Source organism: Diceros bicornis, chromosome 39, assembly GCF_020826845.1.
Source record: "Diceros bicornis minor isolate mBicDic1 chromosome 39, mDicBic1.mat.cur, whole genome shotgun sequence".
NCBI classification, from domain to species: domain Eukaryota; kingdom Metazoa; phylum Chordata; class Mammalia; order Perissodactyla; family Rhinocerotidae; genus Diceros; species Diceros bicornis.
In genome coordinates this window covers 23465715-23485409 of record NC_080778.1, presented here as the reverse complement: position 1 = coordinate 23485409, position 19695 = coordinate 23465715, and the positions used below count along the sequence as shown (strand labels likewise).

Below are 19695 nucleotides of genomic sequence, written 5' to 3'. Positions count from 1 at the left end.
GGAGGGGGTGCGGGGGGGGGGGGGGGTGCGAAATGGGTACAGGTGGTCAAAAGGTACAAACTTCCAGTTATAAAACAAACAAGTCATGGGAATGTAATGCACAGCATGATGACTGTAGTTAATAATATTTGAAAGTTGCTAAGAGAGTAGTAGATCTTAAAAGTTCTCATCACAAGAAAAAAACCTTTGTAACTATGATGACAGATGGTAGCTAGATTTATTGTGGTGATTATTTTGCAATATACACAAATATAGGATCATTACATTGTACACCTGAAACTAATAAAATGTTATATGTCGATTATATCTCAACTTTAAAAAGACAATATGATTTTAAAACTGGCAATATAACAATTAACTTTGAAGAACAGATCGTTTACAACTTAGAACCAAATTTTGTTTTTAAGTCTATTTCTTTGGGGGTAAATTTTACTGGTCTTATTTTGTGGTCTGTTTCAATTAAAGCTGAAAAGGCTCCCTTCTAAGTAGTTCAGTGAAACTTACCCACACTTCCACATGGCCAACCTCCACACAAAAGCCTCTGTTCAAATAGAAATTAACCCACTCAGGCCTTACCAGATGCTCCTTTTTAAGGCTCCATCTTAAAACTGTAGCAGGAACAGGTCCCATTAAGTTCTGAGATGTGATCTCAAATTCCATACAATAACATACAAAGAAGTGATTCCACATCTCAACCCACACTGAAGGTTATTTAATCAATGAATAAATGAAGATCCCTTCCTGTATCTTCAAAGAGGTAAAAACATTGGAGCTCAAAGACATTACTGAAAATAAGTGAAGGACTATGAGACTGGGAGTTTAGTGTTTGGTTTGATTTGGTTAAATGAATATATGGACATCCCAAGACCTCTGGGGTGTATTTATAGATCCTTCCGGAACTTGCTATGGTGGTCCATAAGTCACTTAAATCCTAATTCATCTGTGACATAAAAATCACTATTCATCTTTTAAAATTCACCCATTTTCAAAGAATGCTAGGCAAATATTTTATATCAAGAGGAAATGTAGTTACATTAAATATAAGTACTAGATATCACCTATTTAAAATTACAAAAACAGGGAGGCAAATATATATGTAATAATTTTCTCTATCCTTAAAGAAGATAAGAAAACTAACATAATGCTATGTTAATGATGTTATGTTTATGTTTTACACTATATCATATCTTAGAAATCATCCCATAAAAATACAGAAAGAACTAGTGGTTTTTAATTACAAATTATTCCACTGTATGAATACATTATAACAACTAAAAAGAAAAACAAATGAAAACTAGCATAGAGGATGAATGTAAGGGTTTCTCCACCATGAGTCAAAAACAAATCTGTCTTGGAAATAATTTCTTAGAAAATATACACAATAATTTTTTATGATGAATTAATCAGAGTGCTCCATGAAAGAACTCAAGATCTGACTTTAGGCTCACAGCAGGAAAATGTGAAATACACTGAGGAGAAGACCAAGGCGCTCCAGGAAGAAATATTTCAGTGCTGAATATTCTGGTATGATCTTCTGGTTTAATGGGTCACAACAAGAAATACACCTACAAGTTTCATCCCTCTTGTCACCCACTTTCCATGGTTTTACCTTCAACAACCCAAACTCTCTTCAAAGAACAAAGCAAAAGAAAAAACGTCCAACACTAAGAAATCCGTTACCTTTTAAAATTGTTTAAAGGAAAGTGTTTGTAAGTGGAAACAACCTTCCACATTTGATTACAGCCCTCCTTGCTCCTTTGAAAGGCACAGACTACTTTCACTTTAGTTCCCAATGTCTTAAACCCGCCTCTTTTGTCCATAAATCAATGGCACTCAACAGAATAACCCGAGGAGCTTCTTGAAACTCCAGACACAGGGGCTGCCCCCACGTGACTCAATGGGAATCCCAAAGGGTGGTTCTGAGAGGCAGCCTGAGTTAGGAACTTCATACCAGATGAGCCCAAAATCCGACTTGCAAAATAAAAGTATATGTATACATCCATGTGATTACTGAATTAACGTCAAGTGACGTGATATATACATAGCCTATGAGGAGCAAGAGACATAATCAATTTGTATCAGCCTCAAAATGCTATCCCCACCTCCCCCAGTCTTCTTCACATAAATACCATCTACCAACATCTTAACTAGAAAATGGAATGGAAGAAATTTGCAAATATTAAAACTATGGAATTAGAAAAGACAGTATAAATAGATACTTTTTCAAGTACAGTAGATATATTGATTTCAAAACTGTACCGCTTTAGAGACACAAAGTCACACTTTTTATTGAGTTTCTCTGCTCCACGTCATGTGCTTTTTTCCACTCCTTGAAAACAAGTTTGGTACATAATCAAGCAGTAAAATTATTGAACTGGACAGACAGCATAATAACTAGCCGGCCACCTACTCACCAAAAAAAGTTCATTTGAAAATGTTCACCTATGAAATGTTATTCTCGTGCTTTATATTTTGAGCTCAACGGCCATGATAGACGGAACTGTGTTGTTTTTTTTTTTAAGAAATTGAGTTCTCGAAACCAATGTGAGGTTGTACCACCTCAAACCTTAATCTTAGCTGCCAAATGAGCACATACAAACAATTCCCCTTATTAACCAGGCCAGGAGGACAAGCTTCTGATGGAGAAGACCCACAGGATATAAATGAGCCTCAGGTATTTGGTTGTTCAAAGGCACCAGTGCAAAGGCTACAAGGAAGGTGGAAACTACATGCCTCCTGCAATTGACATGCGTAAATCCAGGGGGAGAAGAAGCCAAAGAGAAAGAGCTGGATAACCTTCGACTTGTCAGTCCACAGCCATCCTTCTGAGAGTCAATATATATTAAAAACTCACACTGACTCACATTTCAAATAGTGAAGTGAGTGTATTTATTATTGAACAGTTAAAGCATACAAAAAAATAAAAATAATGATAAGGTAATTACCTCTGCCTCCACACACAGCTTAAGGAGAAAAGAAAATCTAGCCAATATATATGAAACCACCTGAGTATCCTTTCACAATTAAATTTTAACTAATATTCACAACTGTTTCAATGATCTTGCACGTTCCCTGATCCCCAGAAAATCCTCATATTTGCGTCTAGTTCAAATAACGTTCAGTGAAATTGAGTTTTCCATTCTGTCTATATTATTAATAGACATTATTAATAGACATATATTATTAATGTACGCCCATTGCTTAGAACATTCTTGGCAATTCACGTTTTCTGATGGTGAATGGACCACATACAAAGCTTTCACAAGCATGGGTACGGGTCATGAGAATCACGTTACTACAGAAAACTTTCCTGTGATTGCATTACTTCAGCATAATGAGGTAAGAACAAGGAGAATATTTTTATACGAATTACAAGAATAGCTGCTCTCCTCGGTCAGAATTGAATTTCCATCAGGGTTACTGTCCCTCACAACGAATCCCCGGGGCTCATGGGAAAAACCAAACCTGCTCAAAGACCTCCCTTCAAAACACAGGTATTCCAGCCAAGTCAAGTTTCAGGGGAAGAAAAAAAGAAAGAGGAACTATTTTTTACAGCCCCTTAAGCGCTTCAGAAAAATCCCCTCACAGTTATTTCTTTAACTGAAAGAGAACGAAGTCCACAACTTAACTACTGTCCTTCCTAAAGAAAGGCCTCTGACAGATAAACAAATAAGGCAACTTTCCTCATCATTTTCATAAACTGAATCTTGTTAAGCAAGTGTACTTGACTGCAAACATAGCATCTTTTCAGGCTTGCTATAAATGTAACCAGGTAGGGCCGGCTCCGTGGCTTAGCGGTTAAGTGCGTGCGCTCTGATGCTGGCGGCCCGGGTTCGGATCCCGGGCGCGCCCCAAGGCACCACTTCTCCGACCGACCCGAGGCCAAGTCCCATGGGGTACAGCAACTAGAAGGATGTGAACCTATGACATACAACTATCTACTGGGGCTTTGGGAGGAAAAAGATGAATAAATAACATCTAAAAAATAAATAAATAAATGTAACCAGGTATAATATTCCATATTAAATCATTCATTTTACTTTTATTTCAATGGCCTCTCTTTTGTTCCCTCCCCCTCCCCCAACCTCTACCAAACCTTTCAATCCCACAGATACCCATCTGGGCATCAGACCAGGCCTTCAACCGCTCCGAATCGCAGTGCATCTGAAACCCACTACCTTTTGTCACCAGCCAGTGAAAAGCCTTGAGCAGCAGTCCGAGGAAAAGAGAAAAGGGAATTCACGTCAGAAGCAGATTATCAATTTCACTACCTTCCACCTGGAGGACTGCCCGTCCTCTGGTATTTTCTTTCCTCTTTGCTAACTCTTAAGAGAGAATGACAGAGACCAGAGCCAGGGAGGCCAGGACAGGCCTGGGAGCAGCAGGCTGTGTCTCCTACAATTGACCCTCCCTGGGTAGGACTATGATGCCAACGAGGGGCCTAGAGAGGCTCTACCTCACAGCCCAGGGTCCCAGCTCTGGTAACTATGAAGGAAGAGGCAGAGGGATGTATAAATCCTATTAATACTGCACAAAACTTATCAGCAATAGATTTAGGTGCAAAATGAAGAAAACTCATCCAGCAGCCGTGGAACAAACTACCATAAAAATTAAAGGCTCCGCACTACGTAGAGGTCAAATGTAGGGTTTCTGGAGTCAGATCACCTGAGTTCTAATCCCAGCTCTGGCATTTTCTAGCTCTGGAGCCCTTTTCATTGAATAAACATCCAATGCTCACCTACTATGAGCTAGGCACTGGGCTTGGTACTGGGGATGTACTGGTCCCTGCTCTTGTGGAATTAAATTCTAGTGATAAGGACATTAACAAACACAAGAAAAGTGCCAGATCACAATAAGAACATATGGGGAACTTTTAAGTACCATGATGTGCCACATAACGGTGATTCGGTCAACGCCAGACCACATATAGGACAGTGGTCCCATAAGATTAGTACCACATAGCCTAAGTGTGTAGTGGGCTATACCATCTAGATTTGTGTAAGTACACTCTATGATGTTCGAACAATGACAAAATCGCCTAACACGCATTGTATCCCCACTGTTAAGCGACACATGACTGTACAGTGATACAGTTGAGTGACGACTGGGAGAGCTACTTCCTAAAGTCAGCAGGGAAGACCTCTCAGAGATGACATTTAAGCCTAGATCTAAATGACAAGAAGGAGCCTGTCAAGCAAAGGCAGAGGGAAGAGGGACGTGCAAAGGCCCTGAGGTAGGCACAACTGGGCCTTTAGAGAAATAGAAAGCAGGCCAATGTGGCAAATTACCGCTGTGTGGCTCACGTTTGTCATTTGTAAACTAGTGGTGAGGATTAAATGCTTGCACCCTATCTGCACACCGTCTGCATTCAATAAATGTAAATTGCTAGAATTCTCATCATTGTCATCACCAGTGAGATCCCATCATTGGAGGTGTGCAAGCAGAGGCTGGGTAACCACCTCATAGGCACGGCCAGGTTATACGGCCTCTAAGTTTCCTTCAAAACAATTAGATCCTAAGATTAGACAAGAAGAGAAAAAGTGAAGGAAGAAATGATAAAATTGTACTCTCAGGCTTCCTGCCCAAGGTCGTCTAAAGAATGTACTGAATCGTACAACAATGTGGAGCCTACCTAATTCATTCAACAAATGGCCCTTTCCCGCCTAAGAGTCTATGAGTCGAATCTCCCGACCGTCCCCACCACACCTTCTTCAGCCCCAAGATCTGCCCTCTGTAGGGGGCTCTGGGCTAACACTTACCACAACAGGGCTGAGAAGTACAGAAAAGGATGACTTACTCTACGTTACTAGTTTTAAAGGGTGTTAGCTATCGACAGAATGCAATAGCAGAGACGATATTCTTTGATTTTATATGCATCTCCAACCATTTTATGACATCATGTTTAAAATGTTCCAAGTAGAAGTTTTCACATCACAGACTCCATGGGCAATACATTCACATTTTTAAAAAACTCTTATTCTTGGCCTACTCTCTCAAAATATTTACTCACTTGTTCAGCTTTCTGAAGCCCACTAATTGATGCTGTCAAAGATGCAGTCACTGATGAAGAACTTATGCATCTTTAAGTTAGGGAAAGAAAGGTCTACTTCTACCCAACCCCAAGCCCTTAATCATTAAAGGTCATATTCTTTCAAGTTCTTTTCTAAAATTCATTCAAATCCAAGGCAAATGTACTACCACTGTAAAGAAATGTTTGGCTTTTATATTTATGAAACTATTATTTCATCGCCTACCCTGATAATGTCATATATCTGCGTAGATGGTGGAAATGATTTAAAAAATTTTTTTAAACCTCACACACAGCATAAAGCAAATTAATATTGAACGAGGGCAATATAAGCAATCCCAATAACCTAACATAAAATGCACAAATATTTTTATTATGCTAGACTTTTAGACTATCCAAACTCAAGGATTTGGGGAAGACGAAGAAGAGAAGAATCTTCATAAACCAAGAGATTAAATTTATCAATATACTCTCAACATTAGTTTTTTCCCACCTCCATCTCTGCCCCCTTCCCTATACCCAATCCCCAAAAGGAAGAAACCTAGAGGAGCAGATTAGCATGAAAATTCTCCTATAGGAAAACATTCCTTTAAAATAACGAAAAAGTAACAACTTCAGCATAGAACATGTCCAAGGAGGATCTTTAAAAATATGCATCATATGTAGGTGAGTCCTTTGACTTAAGCTGAACTAAAAATCCTACTTCAATACATAAATTTTGGCACATCATGAGACATTACCACTGTATACTAATATTTCCCTTAAAAGAATCAGAAATGTACCTTCCAGAAAGCAAGACTGGGACTAACAGGCCCATTCAAATCCAAATTTATCTACTGGCTTTTGCAACATAATCCAGCGAAAAGAATGTGATTCCTTTCTCAGCTATGCAAGAGCTAACTTTTCAATGTGTTTTAAAGGAGGTGCCACCAAAAAAAAAAAAGAAAAATGTAATCATCACAGCCTCGGCATTAAAATACTCTAAGTAACTGAAGAGTCTTTAAAAATATAAGAACTAAGCAACACAGGCTCATCGAAGAACTTTAGAAAATACATACGAGCAAAAGAGTGCCACCCTGTGAAATGGTTTTGAAAAAATACTTTTCACGTAAATGGCTTCATCTTGCACATATTTTTTTACCTAACAATATATCCAGAACATATTTCTATGCTCAAATATACATCCATAACATTTTTATGAATGCATAATCTACTTTACAGATATACTCTAATTTAATTAACCCCACCGAGATTCCATATGATCTGTTCAGATGCCCTACAGTAAAGGAACAGAGGAGGTTTAAACCACTATTTCCGAAAGTTATTTGCTCATGACATCCGTTTTCGAATTACACATTAGAACTTGCGCTCCTTTCAAAATACTTTGGGGAAAATGATGACTTAACCAATCCTCCATATCGGATTTTTATGGTGTTTCCAATTTCCTTCTATTAGAAAAATGCTATGATCAACTTCTTGCTTGTACATTTCTGTGTGTTCCCTAGGAAAAAAACTCTAAAAATAGAGTTATGGGGCCAATTGGCATGCATGTTAAAAACATGATATAAAAACATATAAATAAATAAATACGTGCTAATTTCTGCCCAGCTGTCCCCCAATAGTGTATGAGAACTGTCAGTCTTTTTAAATGATCATTTTTAATTTAAAAAACAGTTTGGAAGATGTGTGCACTCATCATATATACCCAGTATTTTTAAACATACAATTACTTCTTTATGGACATGGCTAAAGTACATAGTTATAAATATCAAAGGTCTTACTGTAATGGAGGTTGACTCAGAAGACTATTTAAGAATACACCTCCTCACAATTTATAGCATATGACAAGCATGGATATGTTAAATTCTCTCACTTTCATTTTCCTCTTTGTTACATTTACATATTTCTGGATATACATTTTGTACTCTTAAGAAGATATTAATAATCCTTTATATCTACATAGCACTTTATACTACTAAAACATTTAAAGCAGAAAGAATTTTAGAAGAATAAAATATCCTCAGAGCACACTTTAAAACAGGATATTAAGCTGTACTTCTAAAAGATCCTTCGAGCTACACAATACAGTTGGTCCACCATATCCACAAGTTCTGCATTCGCGGATTCAACCAACCACGGATGGAAAGGTCTACCACAGCTGTCTGTACTGAATACGTACAGATTTTTTGTTTCTTATCATTATTCCCTAAACAGTACATTATAACAACTATTTGCACAGCTTTCACATTGTATTAGGTATTATAAGTAATCGAGAGATGATTTAAAGTATGTGGGAGGGTGTGCATAGGTTATATGCAAATACTATGTCATTTTATATAAGGGACTTGAGCATCTGCAGACTTTGGTATCAGAGGGCGTCCAGAACCAATCCCCGGGGATACCGAGGGATGATTGTAGTAGCTACATATTTACAGCCAAGACTATATTAATCAAAATCTTTACCAATCAACCAACATCTGTATCACAGAGGGAAGCGTGTATCTTAAATGTATATCTCTATTAATTTAGAGCTTATTTGCAGTGCATATTTTTGCAATTTCAAATTTCAAATAATAAGAAATAGGCTCCTAACATAATATAAAGATGGTTCACTCAGCAAACACAGCTTTTAGGTTCCTTTTTTGTTTTTAAAGTGACACTGGATGTAATTTTATACCTCAAAGTAACTCTCCAAGTTACTTAAGTATAGTGCTCACACTCAGGGTGGAGTTCCGTGTAATTTTCAAAGCTCAGAAAGGCCCTGTCTGCTCAAAAATATCTCCCCTTAGCGCCTGTCTCAGAACCATATTTAAAGCTTTTTAAAAATACAGACATTTTTATTCAATAGGTCTGGAGAAGAGCCAGTGCATCTGCATTTTTTAAAAACTCCCCAGTTGATTCATTTCTACAGCCAGAGTCAAAAGCACTTAGTTATATAAAAAGATTAGGGGAGGGAATGGTGTCCTTAGGTCCCCAATTTAAATGTTCACATGAAAACCATGAATCTGTCTTAGTCTAGTTTATTAGATTACCCAGGTGCAAACTGTACCCTGAGATGGTTCATAAGAAGTTTCAAGAAGGTAAGCAAAGACAGGACACATGTTGGCCTAGCACTGGCCACCAAAAGGGATGGGGTGAAGATATATGGTGATGGAAGCAAAACTGGAGAAGACCCATCCTTCCAGAAACCATGGTACTTCCTATTTTATGCATATAATCCCTTCAACTTCATGAAATAGGCCAAAAAGAAGACAATGCTAGGCTGTGATTTTGTGTATACAGGTGTAGTCTTATAAATGCACAGCATTCAACTACAGGTAGCAATTTCACAATTGCCAGTCAACAAACGATGAGACCAAATCAGGTTGAGAAATTAAGACAGGACACTCAGAGGCATTACATTACCTTTTACAATATAACAGTCATTTATAGAAGTATGTTTCTCAAAAGAAAGTTGTCTCACAAGAACAGTGCAAAACGAGCCAAAAAACCTATGTCTTCCAAGTAGTTTATGCATAAAAATCTGTCATTTTCTTAAGCTTCCATTACCTACCAGATCGGGACTTAATGATATCACTGAACTCGTTCTGCCCGTCGTCAGGCCTGGCCTCCTGCTCTCCATACTTGGCCATCTTTGCTGAGTTTCAATATAATCCAAAGACTTTACTGAATCCTCTTTTTTGAGACTTTCAGTTTTCTATAATGGTCCAGCTTGACATCAATACCTAAAAAGAAAAGGGAAAGCATTAACTTGAAAATATATATGTATTATTTAATATATATAGTCATATGCAGTTATATATAGTAACCACTCAGCAAATATTTATTCAGTGCCTACTGCATGTAAGGCACTGCTCTGGACAATGGGGTTATGACTATCAAAAAGAGACACAGCCTCTGCCCTTATAAAGTTTATAGACACTAAGCAGTTAATTATATCATGAATTATTTCATTATAATACTGATAAGTGACAAACATACAAAGAGGAAGCATAGAGTAATGCTGTCATACAGCAGAGGAATCTGACCTACCCCGGGCAGTTAGAGAAGGCTTTCTTGAAGAAGTGACAGTTGAGCCAAGCCTTCAAGGATGAAAAGGATTTCATTACCCAAAAAGAAAGGTAGGAAGAGAAAAAGGTAAGAGCCTCCCATGTGAAGCGGCAGGCAGAGTCATGGAGCGTTCAAGAAGCTGAGGCAAGGCCAGTGTTTTTGGAGAGAAGACAGCCAAGAGAAGAGAGATGTTGAACTAGGTAAGGTAGGTAGACAGGACCAGGGACAGGGCCTTGGAGACCACGTCAAGGCTTTTGATCTTTCTATGAAGAACAGTGCGGAACCAGGAGATGGTTTTAAACCAGGAAGTAACATGATCCGATTTGCCTTCTTAAAAGATCATTCCTGCTTGTAGGTGGACCAGAGTGATGTGTGGGGAGCCATGAAGAATATGGCAGACCAGAACAAATGTTCATTGAAGAACCTAGGCCATGGGTACATGGGTGTTGAATGAAAATTTCTTTCAACTCCTCCATATGTTTGAAAACTTTTCATAATAAAATGTTGGGGAAAAAATTCCTAACCTTAACCAAGTGATCAAACTTCACATGACCAAGAATGGGGCATCGTGTGACGCAATGGAAAATACACTACATCATCCATATAGTGTCCTTGCTTAAACGTTTAACGTGAAGCTTATCAGGAGCAGACAAATCTAGACTGTGGATAGTCTTCAAAACAAATTGCCTACTCTTCAAAATTGTCAGTGTCATGAATAACACCACCACCTGAGAGAGGGGCGAGCTTTGTGGATTAAAGGAAACTAGACGTGACAACCAAGTGTAACCCTTGATTGAATTCAGAATTTTTAAAAATAAACATTTTGGAGATAATTTGAAAAATCTGAATTTAGGCTGTATATTATACAATATTATTGTATTGATATTAAAGTTCTCTAATATTGGTTAATGGTTTTGTCATTATGCATGGGAATGTCTTTGATTGTAAGACACATGATGAAATATTTAGCAATGAAGTGTGATATCTCCAACTTAAGTTCAAACAGGGCAGCATATATCTATCTGTATACACATACATACACCCACACACAGAGAGAGAGAGAGATAAAGCAAACATCGGAAAATGATAACTGGAGAATCTAGTTAAAGAGCATATGTAATAAGTGTAATATTACAAGAAGGAAATGATTGTGGCCTAAACAAGCGTAGACGGAAAAAAGTGGGTGGATATGGGGGGTATCTAGATATTAAATACAGAAAGTCAATGGGACTTGGGAACTGATTGGCTATGAGAGGTTCAGGATACTAAGGTGTAAAATGACTGCCCAGTTTGGCTCGGGCAGTCAAGTAGGGCGAGTCTTCACAGAGCTGGGGAACACTGCAGGGTAAGTCAGTGGCGGAAGGAATAATGAATGTCATTTGGACTTGCTGAGTTTGAGGTGCCTCTGAGATACATAACCAGAGATAACCAAAAGGTCTGATCTCAGGAATGGTCTGGATTAGATATAATATATAATAATATATATAATATATAGTGGTTCTATCCACTGACACAGATTTCATTCTGGAAGGTACATCATACAAATCCTGCTGAGTATAGATATCACTCAAATAAAATATAAATTTTTTTTTGTGAGGAAGATTAGCCCTGAACTAACATCTACTGCCAATCCTCCTCTTTTTGCTGAGGAAGACTGGCCCTGGGCTAACATCTGTGCCCATCTTCCTCTACTTTATATGAGACGCTACCACAGCATGGCTTGACAAGAGGTGCACAGGTCCACGCCAGGGATCCGAACCCACGAACCCGGGCTGCCGAAGTGGAGCGCACGCACTTCACCGCTGAGCCACCAGGCCGGCCCCTCAAATAAAGTAATTTTAATCTTTAGTAATTAATTACTCAGAAGCATCTACAAGATTTAAAGAATTGAGGATTCTATCCTGCAGTACCACTTTTTTTAAGAATGTCAATAGAGTACTGCATTGCTTCCCAGTAATTCCTGAAACATGCTGTCCCCCCAACCCAGACAGAATCAGAATTCAAGTTTAAGTTTGGCAACTTGACTCTAACCCAGCAGCCCCTTAAGAGCACCCCAAATGCCAATTAAATAAATTTATCATTTAATTGGGAGTATAACAGCCAATACATCCAAATATTAATCTGCAAATAATGGACATTAATTCACATATAACAAAAGATGTCAGAACCAGAGTTTACTGCCAGCTAGGATTGAACAACTCAATTCTTTGATTCAAGGACAACCCATACAGTATTATTATTTTATATTTCATTTTACATATTTGTGTAATATTTAGTATTTTATATATTATAATGTTTTATGATATATAACATCAAGGAAATACCATATAATATTAATTTATTATAATATAAATATAGGCTATACATAATAATTTTTTTTTCCTTGGAAAAACTTACCTTGGAAAAAAGTTTGAAGTGTTAAAGAGTTTGAGGCAGATGAAAACTATGATAGATTGCTAAAGCTTTATAACAATTTCCTCTCCAGTAGGAAGGAATATGTGGATTGGATCATGAGTCTGGTGGATTTTATGAGCATGTAAAAAACTTTTTTCATTTTTTACATTGGTCTACTACTGTTAATACTTTATGGATTAATACTCTATGGATTATTATGTGATTAAGTTCCTTTTTAGGGGTACGTGACTGTAAAGGATTTGCTGAATTCTTAAATTATTTTATTATATTCAAGAACCAAAAACTTTGTTCAGAAGAATGCATATAAAATTTTATTATGGAAAATCAGGTTTGCTCAACAAAAATTCTCTTTCCTGGAAAGCAACTAACTATTCCCTTTGAGAGAGATTTCTAATGCTCTCCTTCAGAATTGGTTTTAGCCAAGGGTCTTCATCTCAATACTTCCCATAGACCTTTCCCACTGCATAAAAGAGAAAAGCAAACCATTTACACAGGATCTTATTCCATTTGTGCATTAATATTTCTTCATTATGTTATTTTGCCACTCTCTTTAACATAATTTCTCAAATTTTCTCATCTTTTTTTTTTCTTTTGGTGAGGAAAATCAGCCCTCAGCTAACATCCATTGCCAATCTTCCTCTTTTTGCTGAGGAAGATTAGCCCTGAGCTAACATCCATGCCCATCTTCCTCTACTTTATATGTGGGACACCTGCCACAGCATGGCTTGATGAGCAGCACATAGGTCTGCACCCGGGATACGAACCTGCGACCCCGGGGGCACCAAAGCGGAGTGGGCAAACTTAACCACTACGCCACTGGGCCAGCCCCTACAAATCTTCTCTTCTTGATAATCAAAATCCCTTATATGCTACAAAGCTACAGCATAAAGGAGGATCAGAGGACAAGGAAAGAATAGGAAGGAGGGAGAATCACAGAAGATCCCTTAAACAGTGAGGGCCACTATGTTGCCGCAAATGGCCAGGGGGTTCCAGGCTGAGTAACCTATGGCAAAAGATGCCTTCTTCTAAATCGCTAAATGCTGTAGAGATCTATAATTGGTCCTCAGAAAACAGAATCAAAGTTTGATCACCAACACTGTGTGACCCTCCACTTCCACATCTATGAGATGGAGGGAAGGTCATCTTCCACACAAAGCCAGGGGAGAAACTGAGAACAAATCACAGGGATATTGCTTCACGAGCTTTAAGCCCTATGCAACTGTAATTTATTGTTCCCACTGCTCTAGCTTTCTGTTTCACCATAATGATGTTCTGCAAAGTTTAGCCAGCTCTTTCTCACCAAAACCAATACACTCAACTTTCTATTCACTAACTCCTTCTTTAGAACATTTCTGGCTGTCACACGGACCAGAAACCATGCGTGTGCAGCAATAAACCTGGCGTGAAAGGATGGGAGAAGGCCTTAAAGGCAAAACTGTTTTAATTTTAAAACCATTTGGAATTACACAACGCAAGAATACAAGTCTGCTCAATAATGTGCAGTTATGATGGAAATGCGGTGTCGGTCCTCGGGCAAAAACTATTCATTCATTTACACTTGGAAGCAAAACCTCGGAATGCTAGACATAGTGGAAAAGAAGTCCAAGCGGGCGACTTGGCCGCTCTGCTTGAGACATAGTAAAAGAAACCGCCCCTTGCCAAGAACTGCCATTCACTCGAGGAAGCGCTCCAAGGGAAGGTTAATAGTACAGTGATTAATACTGTTTACAGGGGCAATAAATTGTCAGTAAACACCCAAAGGAGAGTTAAAGAGCTGTCTCATCGGTCCCATAAACGCGGGTAAAGGGGGCGGGGACTGACTCCGCGTAAACCTTGGCCCTCGCCGCCTGGTACTCTGGAAGCTGAGACAGCCGCGAGCTTCGCATTCCTCCAGCTCTCGCCAGCCCCGCAGCGCTATCGGCAGGCTGCGTCCCCCGCGCCCACCGGCCCCCAGCCGGGAGGGGCCCACCCGACTCCCCGAGGCCCGTGCGAGTGACAAAGGGATGGATGCGGCCGCGAGCTCCGGCCCCGACCCGGGGAATCGGGGCTCCCCCGAACTCGGTGCGCTCCGGCCACGGCCACTGGTGCACTGACCCTCTCATACGCCGTATGGGGAACTGACCCGGGAGACCTTGGTGACCCAGGTGACCTGGAGGCTGGGAAAGAGGAGGCTCTCCCGGGACATCACAGAGATCAGGGCCGTTAGACCCAGGGTAGACCTGGGGCTCTCCAGTGCAGTGTAAAACAAAGTGCGGCACCCCCCCCCCCCTTAGCTCTTGGAGGTCGGGTACGTTTTCTCCTCTTGGAACAAGCCTGGAACGAGTCCCTTTCGTAATCTGGGGCTTGGGAAAAAAATTCTCTTTGAACAGCGTGCCTTCGAAAAGTTGCACAGCCTAAAATGAGTGCTGTGTTGGTTTTTTAAGTGGCCTTGGGCAACCAGAGCTTCCGACCCGGGGCCAAACTGGGGCATAAATTACCTTATCAGTTGCAGCAAGAGATGCCAAGAGTTCGGAAAACCAGAAGAGGCGACTGCGCGAAAGAACGCACGGATTGGGCAGCCCTCGTCCCCTCTCCGGAGCCCCACCTTCGGGAGCAGCAACGGCCTGAAGGTCAGGCACATTTCCTGCCAGGCGGACGGCTGGGAATCGCTCCCTGCCCGCCGCCCACACTGCCAGCCTCTCCCCACCCTCTCCGCGCGGACACCTCCGGGCCCCGCCTTCCCCGGGCTGGGGTGTGTGTGACAGGCACTGCTAGGAGGCCACGTCCCCTCTCGAGATCACTGGCCCAGCGCTTCTCACCGCGCGAGGCACGGAAGCGCGACCCCCTCACCCGGGAGGGGAAGAGGATTGGGGGAGCCAGGCAGCAGCACAGAAGCAGCTGGACGAGTTTGAGTCGTTTGCTACTATATGGATTCCGAGGATCTCCACGCGCGAGCTTTCTCCACGTTTCTAGCATTCTCTCTCCCGCCGAGGGGAGCTGAACTGAGGTTCCGAGGAAAGTGCACGCAAAAGTTGGTTACATCTTAGCCTCAGCCCTGAGAAGGAGCTCGGCATGCGGATCCTGGGCGCAGAAGCCGCAGAAAAGTCCATTCTCCCCGCAGCCCACACCCCGTTTCCTCGGGGCCGCGGTCACAGTCCCCAGCCCGAGGCTTCAATAATGCACGGGCTTACCTGCTCGCCTGACCAGCGGCCGCCCCCGCGTCCCGAGCGGGCCGGGGGCTCCTCTGCTGAGTTGGGTCGTAGTAATCGCGGAGAGTGTGCGCGCGTGGGTGATACGATGCACCGTTTTTCAAAAATGATATGTGGAGAACCAGACGAGGTCCGAAAGAAAAAAAAAAATTTGACACCCGATCGAAAACGCCCCTGACTTGTGCAATCTTCCTGCCTGGTAGTTCCGCCAAAAACAAAACAGTCCAAGTGCAAACCTGGAACCGGCGCGTAGGCACCAAGTTTGCCAAACACGAGAGTTTTCCGTCCGCAGAAATGACCCAAAAGAAGGGGGGCGCCGCTCCCCGTGATTCCCCAATCGGCTTCGGGAGCCGGAGGCTCCTCCTCGCCCCTCGGCGGGAGAAAGCCCGCGGCAGGCGGCGGCTGCCCGCTCCCCTCCTCCGAGGAAAGGCGACTCCACAACTTTGTGCGCGAGCGGCTCGCGCCTCCGGCTCCTCCTCCTCCTCCTCCCTCTCCTCCTCCTCCTCCTTCTCCCCGCCGCCGGCCTGCCCCTTTGTTGGAGCGCAGCGCAGGAGGCCGAGCAGGGAGGGTGGGGCGCAGGACCGATCGGTCGCGCGCTGCCGCCCCCTTGGCACCGGGCGCGCGTCCCCGCACCCCGGGGTCCCCTCCCCGAGGAGGAGGAGGCCGAGCCGGGCCGGGCTCCAGCGCTCCCGCTCCCTCGCGGCTCTCCCGCCCCGCCGCCGCCGGCCCAGCAACTTTGTCCTGCACGATCAGCCTCTCCCGGCTCCCGGTTCGGCCCCGGCCCGGCCCAGGCGGCCACCGCCGGCTGGGCTCCGAGAACGTGGCGCCCCGGGTCACCTGACCGCGCGCCCCGTCAATCAGCGCCCGCCCTGCGCGCCCTCCCCGCCCGCAGCAGCGGGCCTGGCGCTCGGTGGCCTGGGGCTGCGCGCCCGCCGGCTGCCGGAGCGAACTGTGCGTGCCGGGAGCCGGGAGCGAGAATGGATGCCGGCGCAGACACAGTCCCCTTTATTCAGATTATCCCAAAATGTGAGTCACGCCCCCACTCCAGGCAAACCGGGTAGTTCGAGGGATTGTTTTGTCCTTTAGATGTAAATCTCCATTAGCCCCTCCACTCACTCCATCTCAGTTTACTGACTTTTTGGTCCTAGTTCCAGGGGTGTATTTATTTTATATAGTTTTCTTAGTGTCGTTTTTTTTTTTTTTTTTTTTTTTTTTTTTTTTTTTTTTTGTGAGGAGATCAGCCCTGAGCTAACATCCGCCAATCCTCCTCCTTTTTTGCTGAGGAAGACGGCCCTGGGCTAACATCTGTGCCCATCCTCCTCCACTTTATATGGGACGCCGCCACAGCATGGCTTACCAAGCAGTGCGTCGGTGCGCGCCCGGGATCCGAACCAGCGAACCCCGGGCCGCCGCAGCGGAGCGCGCGCACTTAACCGCTTGCGCCACCGGGCCGGCCCCTTAGTGTCGTTTTTAATATTCAAAAAATCTTGAAATTTCGTTTCATATTCGTTCATACCTACAAATAGTGTTTACACAGACCTTTTTTTTTCTGTTTTTCCAATACACACACACACACGCACATACATCTATTCTAGAGCCTGTCTCAAGGCTGAGGCGGTGATCAAAAATATTTGGGAAGAGAAGAGTTTGTGCTGTGTATTTTTCTTATGTACATATTTCACTCCCCATGTGTTCCTGTGATTCTTTTCTATGATCATCACGCTTGGGAGGAGGAAGAAAAAACAGCAACCTAAGTTCCTAGTTCACATAAACAAAGAGGAAAGGGTGATTGATAAGCTAGCTTTGGCATGTTGCTGGTTTAATATTTGAAAGTTAACAGTTTACGAGTTAGTAAAGATAAGCCGCTAGGGGACTTAAACGAATTTTTCAGAAAGAATTTACTAGCCTTTTATGAGTTATAAAGTGGAAGGTTCCCCAGTCCCTAAATGCTGTGAGGGGTAGGAGGTCCTGAAAGATAGTGTTCCTTATAAAGTCGCTAGCTTAGCTTCCTTCCTTGGGGGGATTTTCTTCATAAAACCCAAATAAAATCCAGAGGATTAACTTGAAATGGATATAATTCATTCATTCACTTTTATTCGTTCATTCATCTAACAAATGCCAGTTTGGGGCCTTGAGGCCCCCTGAATACTGTGAATAATGCAAAGATAAATTCGATAGAGATCTTGCCTTGAACTTCAAATCTGGTAAGTGAGATATAGCACGTAAACAAGTAGGGATATATGCAAGATAAGTGCCCAAGAAAAAGACAGATCAAGTGCTACCTGAGTCTGGCTGTATCCAGGGAGACTGAGGTTTCTTTTAACTGATAATCCTACAGACCCTTAAACCTGCCCATCATGCACTGTCTCCCGGTTGAGTTGCTGGAAACTCAGATTTCCTCCTTTAAAATAAAACCATATTGGAGTGTTTGAGGATTTCCTTACTTAAAATTATGTAAATGAAAAAGCACTTTGTAAATTGCAAGGTACTATACAAATATTAATTTATTTAATTCAAATTTTTTGAAAAACACAGATATTTGGGGACCTGAGATTGCTGCATTTTTAAGCTCTGAGGGGAAGTTTAGTTAAGCTTCCCCGAAGGCCATAAGGAAAGGGGCATAAGTGATGACAGCCACCATCTGTGCGGGAGTGACTCCACCCACATCCCAGCTCAAGTGGCTTATGGTGCGTTCCCTGTGACCTGTGAAAGAGGCCAGAGAACTTCGTGTTGGTGGGATGACCAAGACATCCCAAGCTGGTCCTTTGTAAGTGGGGGAACCGCTTCAAGTGGGAAATTTTGACCACAGAGAGCTACGTTTCCATAGAACAGATAGTGGGGTCTTCCTTGACAGCCTGAGGACTGAGTTGGGGGGAAAGTGAACAGGTCACTAGGAGGTGGTAGCTGTTAGTACACCTGCCACCAACATGCCACCTGCAGCCCACATAGCAGGGACATGGGCCTATAACAACAGTGCTCCGTGGGGTTTTGTCTGCCCACGCCAAAGATGGATGTAGAACATTTGGAGAAAATGATAAGAATGTGGCCCTGGGTCTACCATCAACCCAAAGTTTGAATTGCCCAACAGTCACCACAGAACAGTGAAAATTTAAGAAAACTGAACTGCTCTCATGGGGATAAAGCACTTGACATTGGAGAAAATATTATGATCTGAGTAGTGTATGTAAAAAGTTAAAGACATGTGTGTATATATAATATAGACAGACATGATTCTACGTAGATATTGTTCATATACAGGGAACTGCGTCCTAATAAAAAAGCAAACTTTCTCTACTAAACTTTGTGTAAGAGTATATAAATGCATTTTCTCTTTGAACAATAGAAACGTGAGGAAATAATGTAACAAAAGCAAGACACTCCTTCCATTTTACCCTTGGTGTTGACGGTGAATGAAGCCCCACATGGAAGCATTTAGGAGAGGGACAAAGGTGAGAGGAACAAAGCATTAGGACAAATATTCACCTTTCCTTAACTTTTTCAAGCCAAGAAAGTAAAGATCTGTGCCTTCTATATACTAGAATATTTGCTGAATATTGTTGCTGAATTCTTCAGTCAAACATCTAATAGTTACTGTGCAAGTTGAAGATAGATATAAATAAAACTCTTTGTGATACAATTAAGGAAACAATAATAATAATAATACATGAAACTTTTAGAGAATACTTAGCACAAAGGCAGAGTTTCTCACAATTTAGGGAGCTCCAGAATCACCAGGGAGCATATTTTAAATTCAGATCGCCTGCCAGCTCCCAGAAATTCTGATTTACTAGGACCAGGGGGGCCCAGGAAGCTGCAGTTTTAACAAGCAGTCGGTGTTGTTAAATCAGGATGGTTGGGGAATTGCACTTTGAGCCAGTTCCCTGGGGGCTGACCTCAAATAGGCCACCTGGGATGACTGGAGAGGGGTCTGGAAATTGCCCTTTGTATGGAAAAAGAAATCCATACTGGATCGATCATAATTTCGGGAAATACCCATGATTAGCCTTATCTCTT

At 42.1% G+C, this 19695-nt stretch overlaps 1 protein-coding gene across 4 annotated transcripts in view; it reads right to left on the bottom strand.

The window, feature by feature from the left end:
• The window catches only part of UTRN (utrophin), a 509169-nt gene extending 493393 nt beyond the window's left edge, over positions 1–15776 (bottom strand). For 2 of the 4 annotated variants that reach the window (XM_058534221.1, XM_058534223.1), the window contains exons 1-2: positions 11788–11900; positions 9582–9753 (exon numbers count right to left, since the gene is read on the bottom strand). In XM_058534221.1, the coding sequence (XP_058390204.1) occupies positions 9582–9660 (79 nt within the window). In that variant the 5' untranslated portion in view covers positions 9661–9753; positions 11788–11900. Of the gene's footprint in view, positions 1–9581; positions 9754–11787; positions 11901–14970; positions 15128–15663 lie in introns of those variants that run through there. The other 2 variants (XM_058534222.1, XM_058534226.1) reach the window with 2 other exon arrangements.
• Between the last annotated feature and the right edge of the window lie 3919 nt (positions 15777–19695).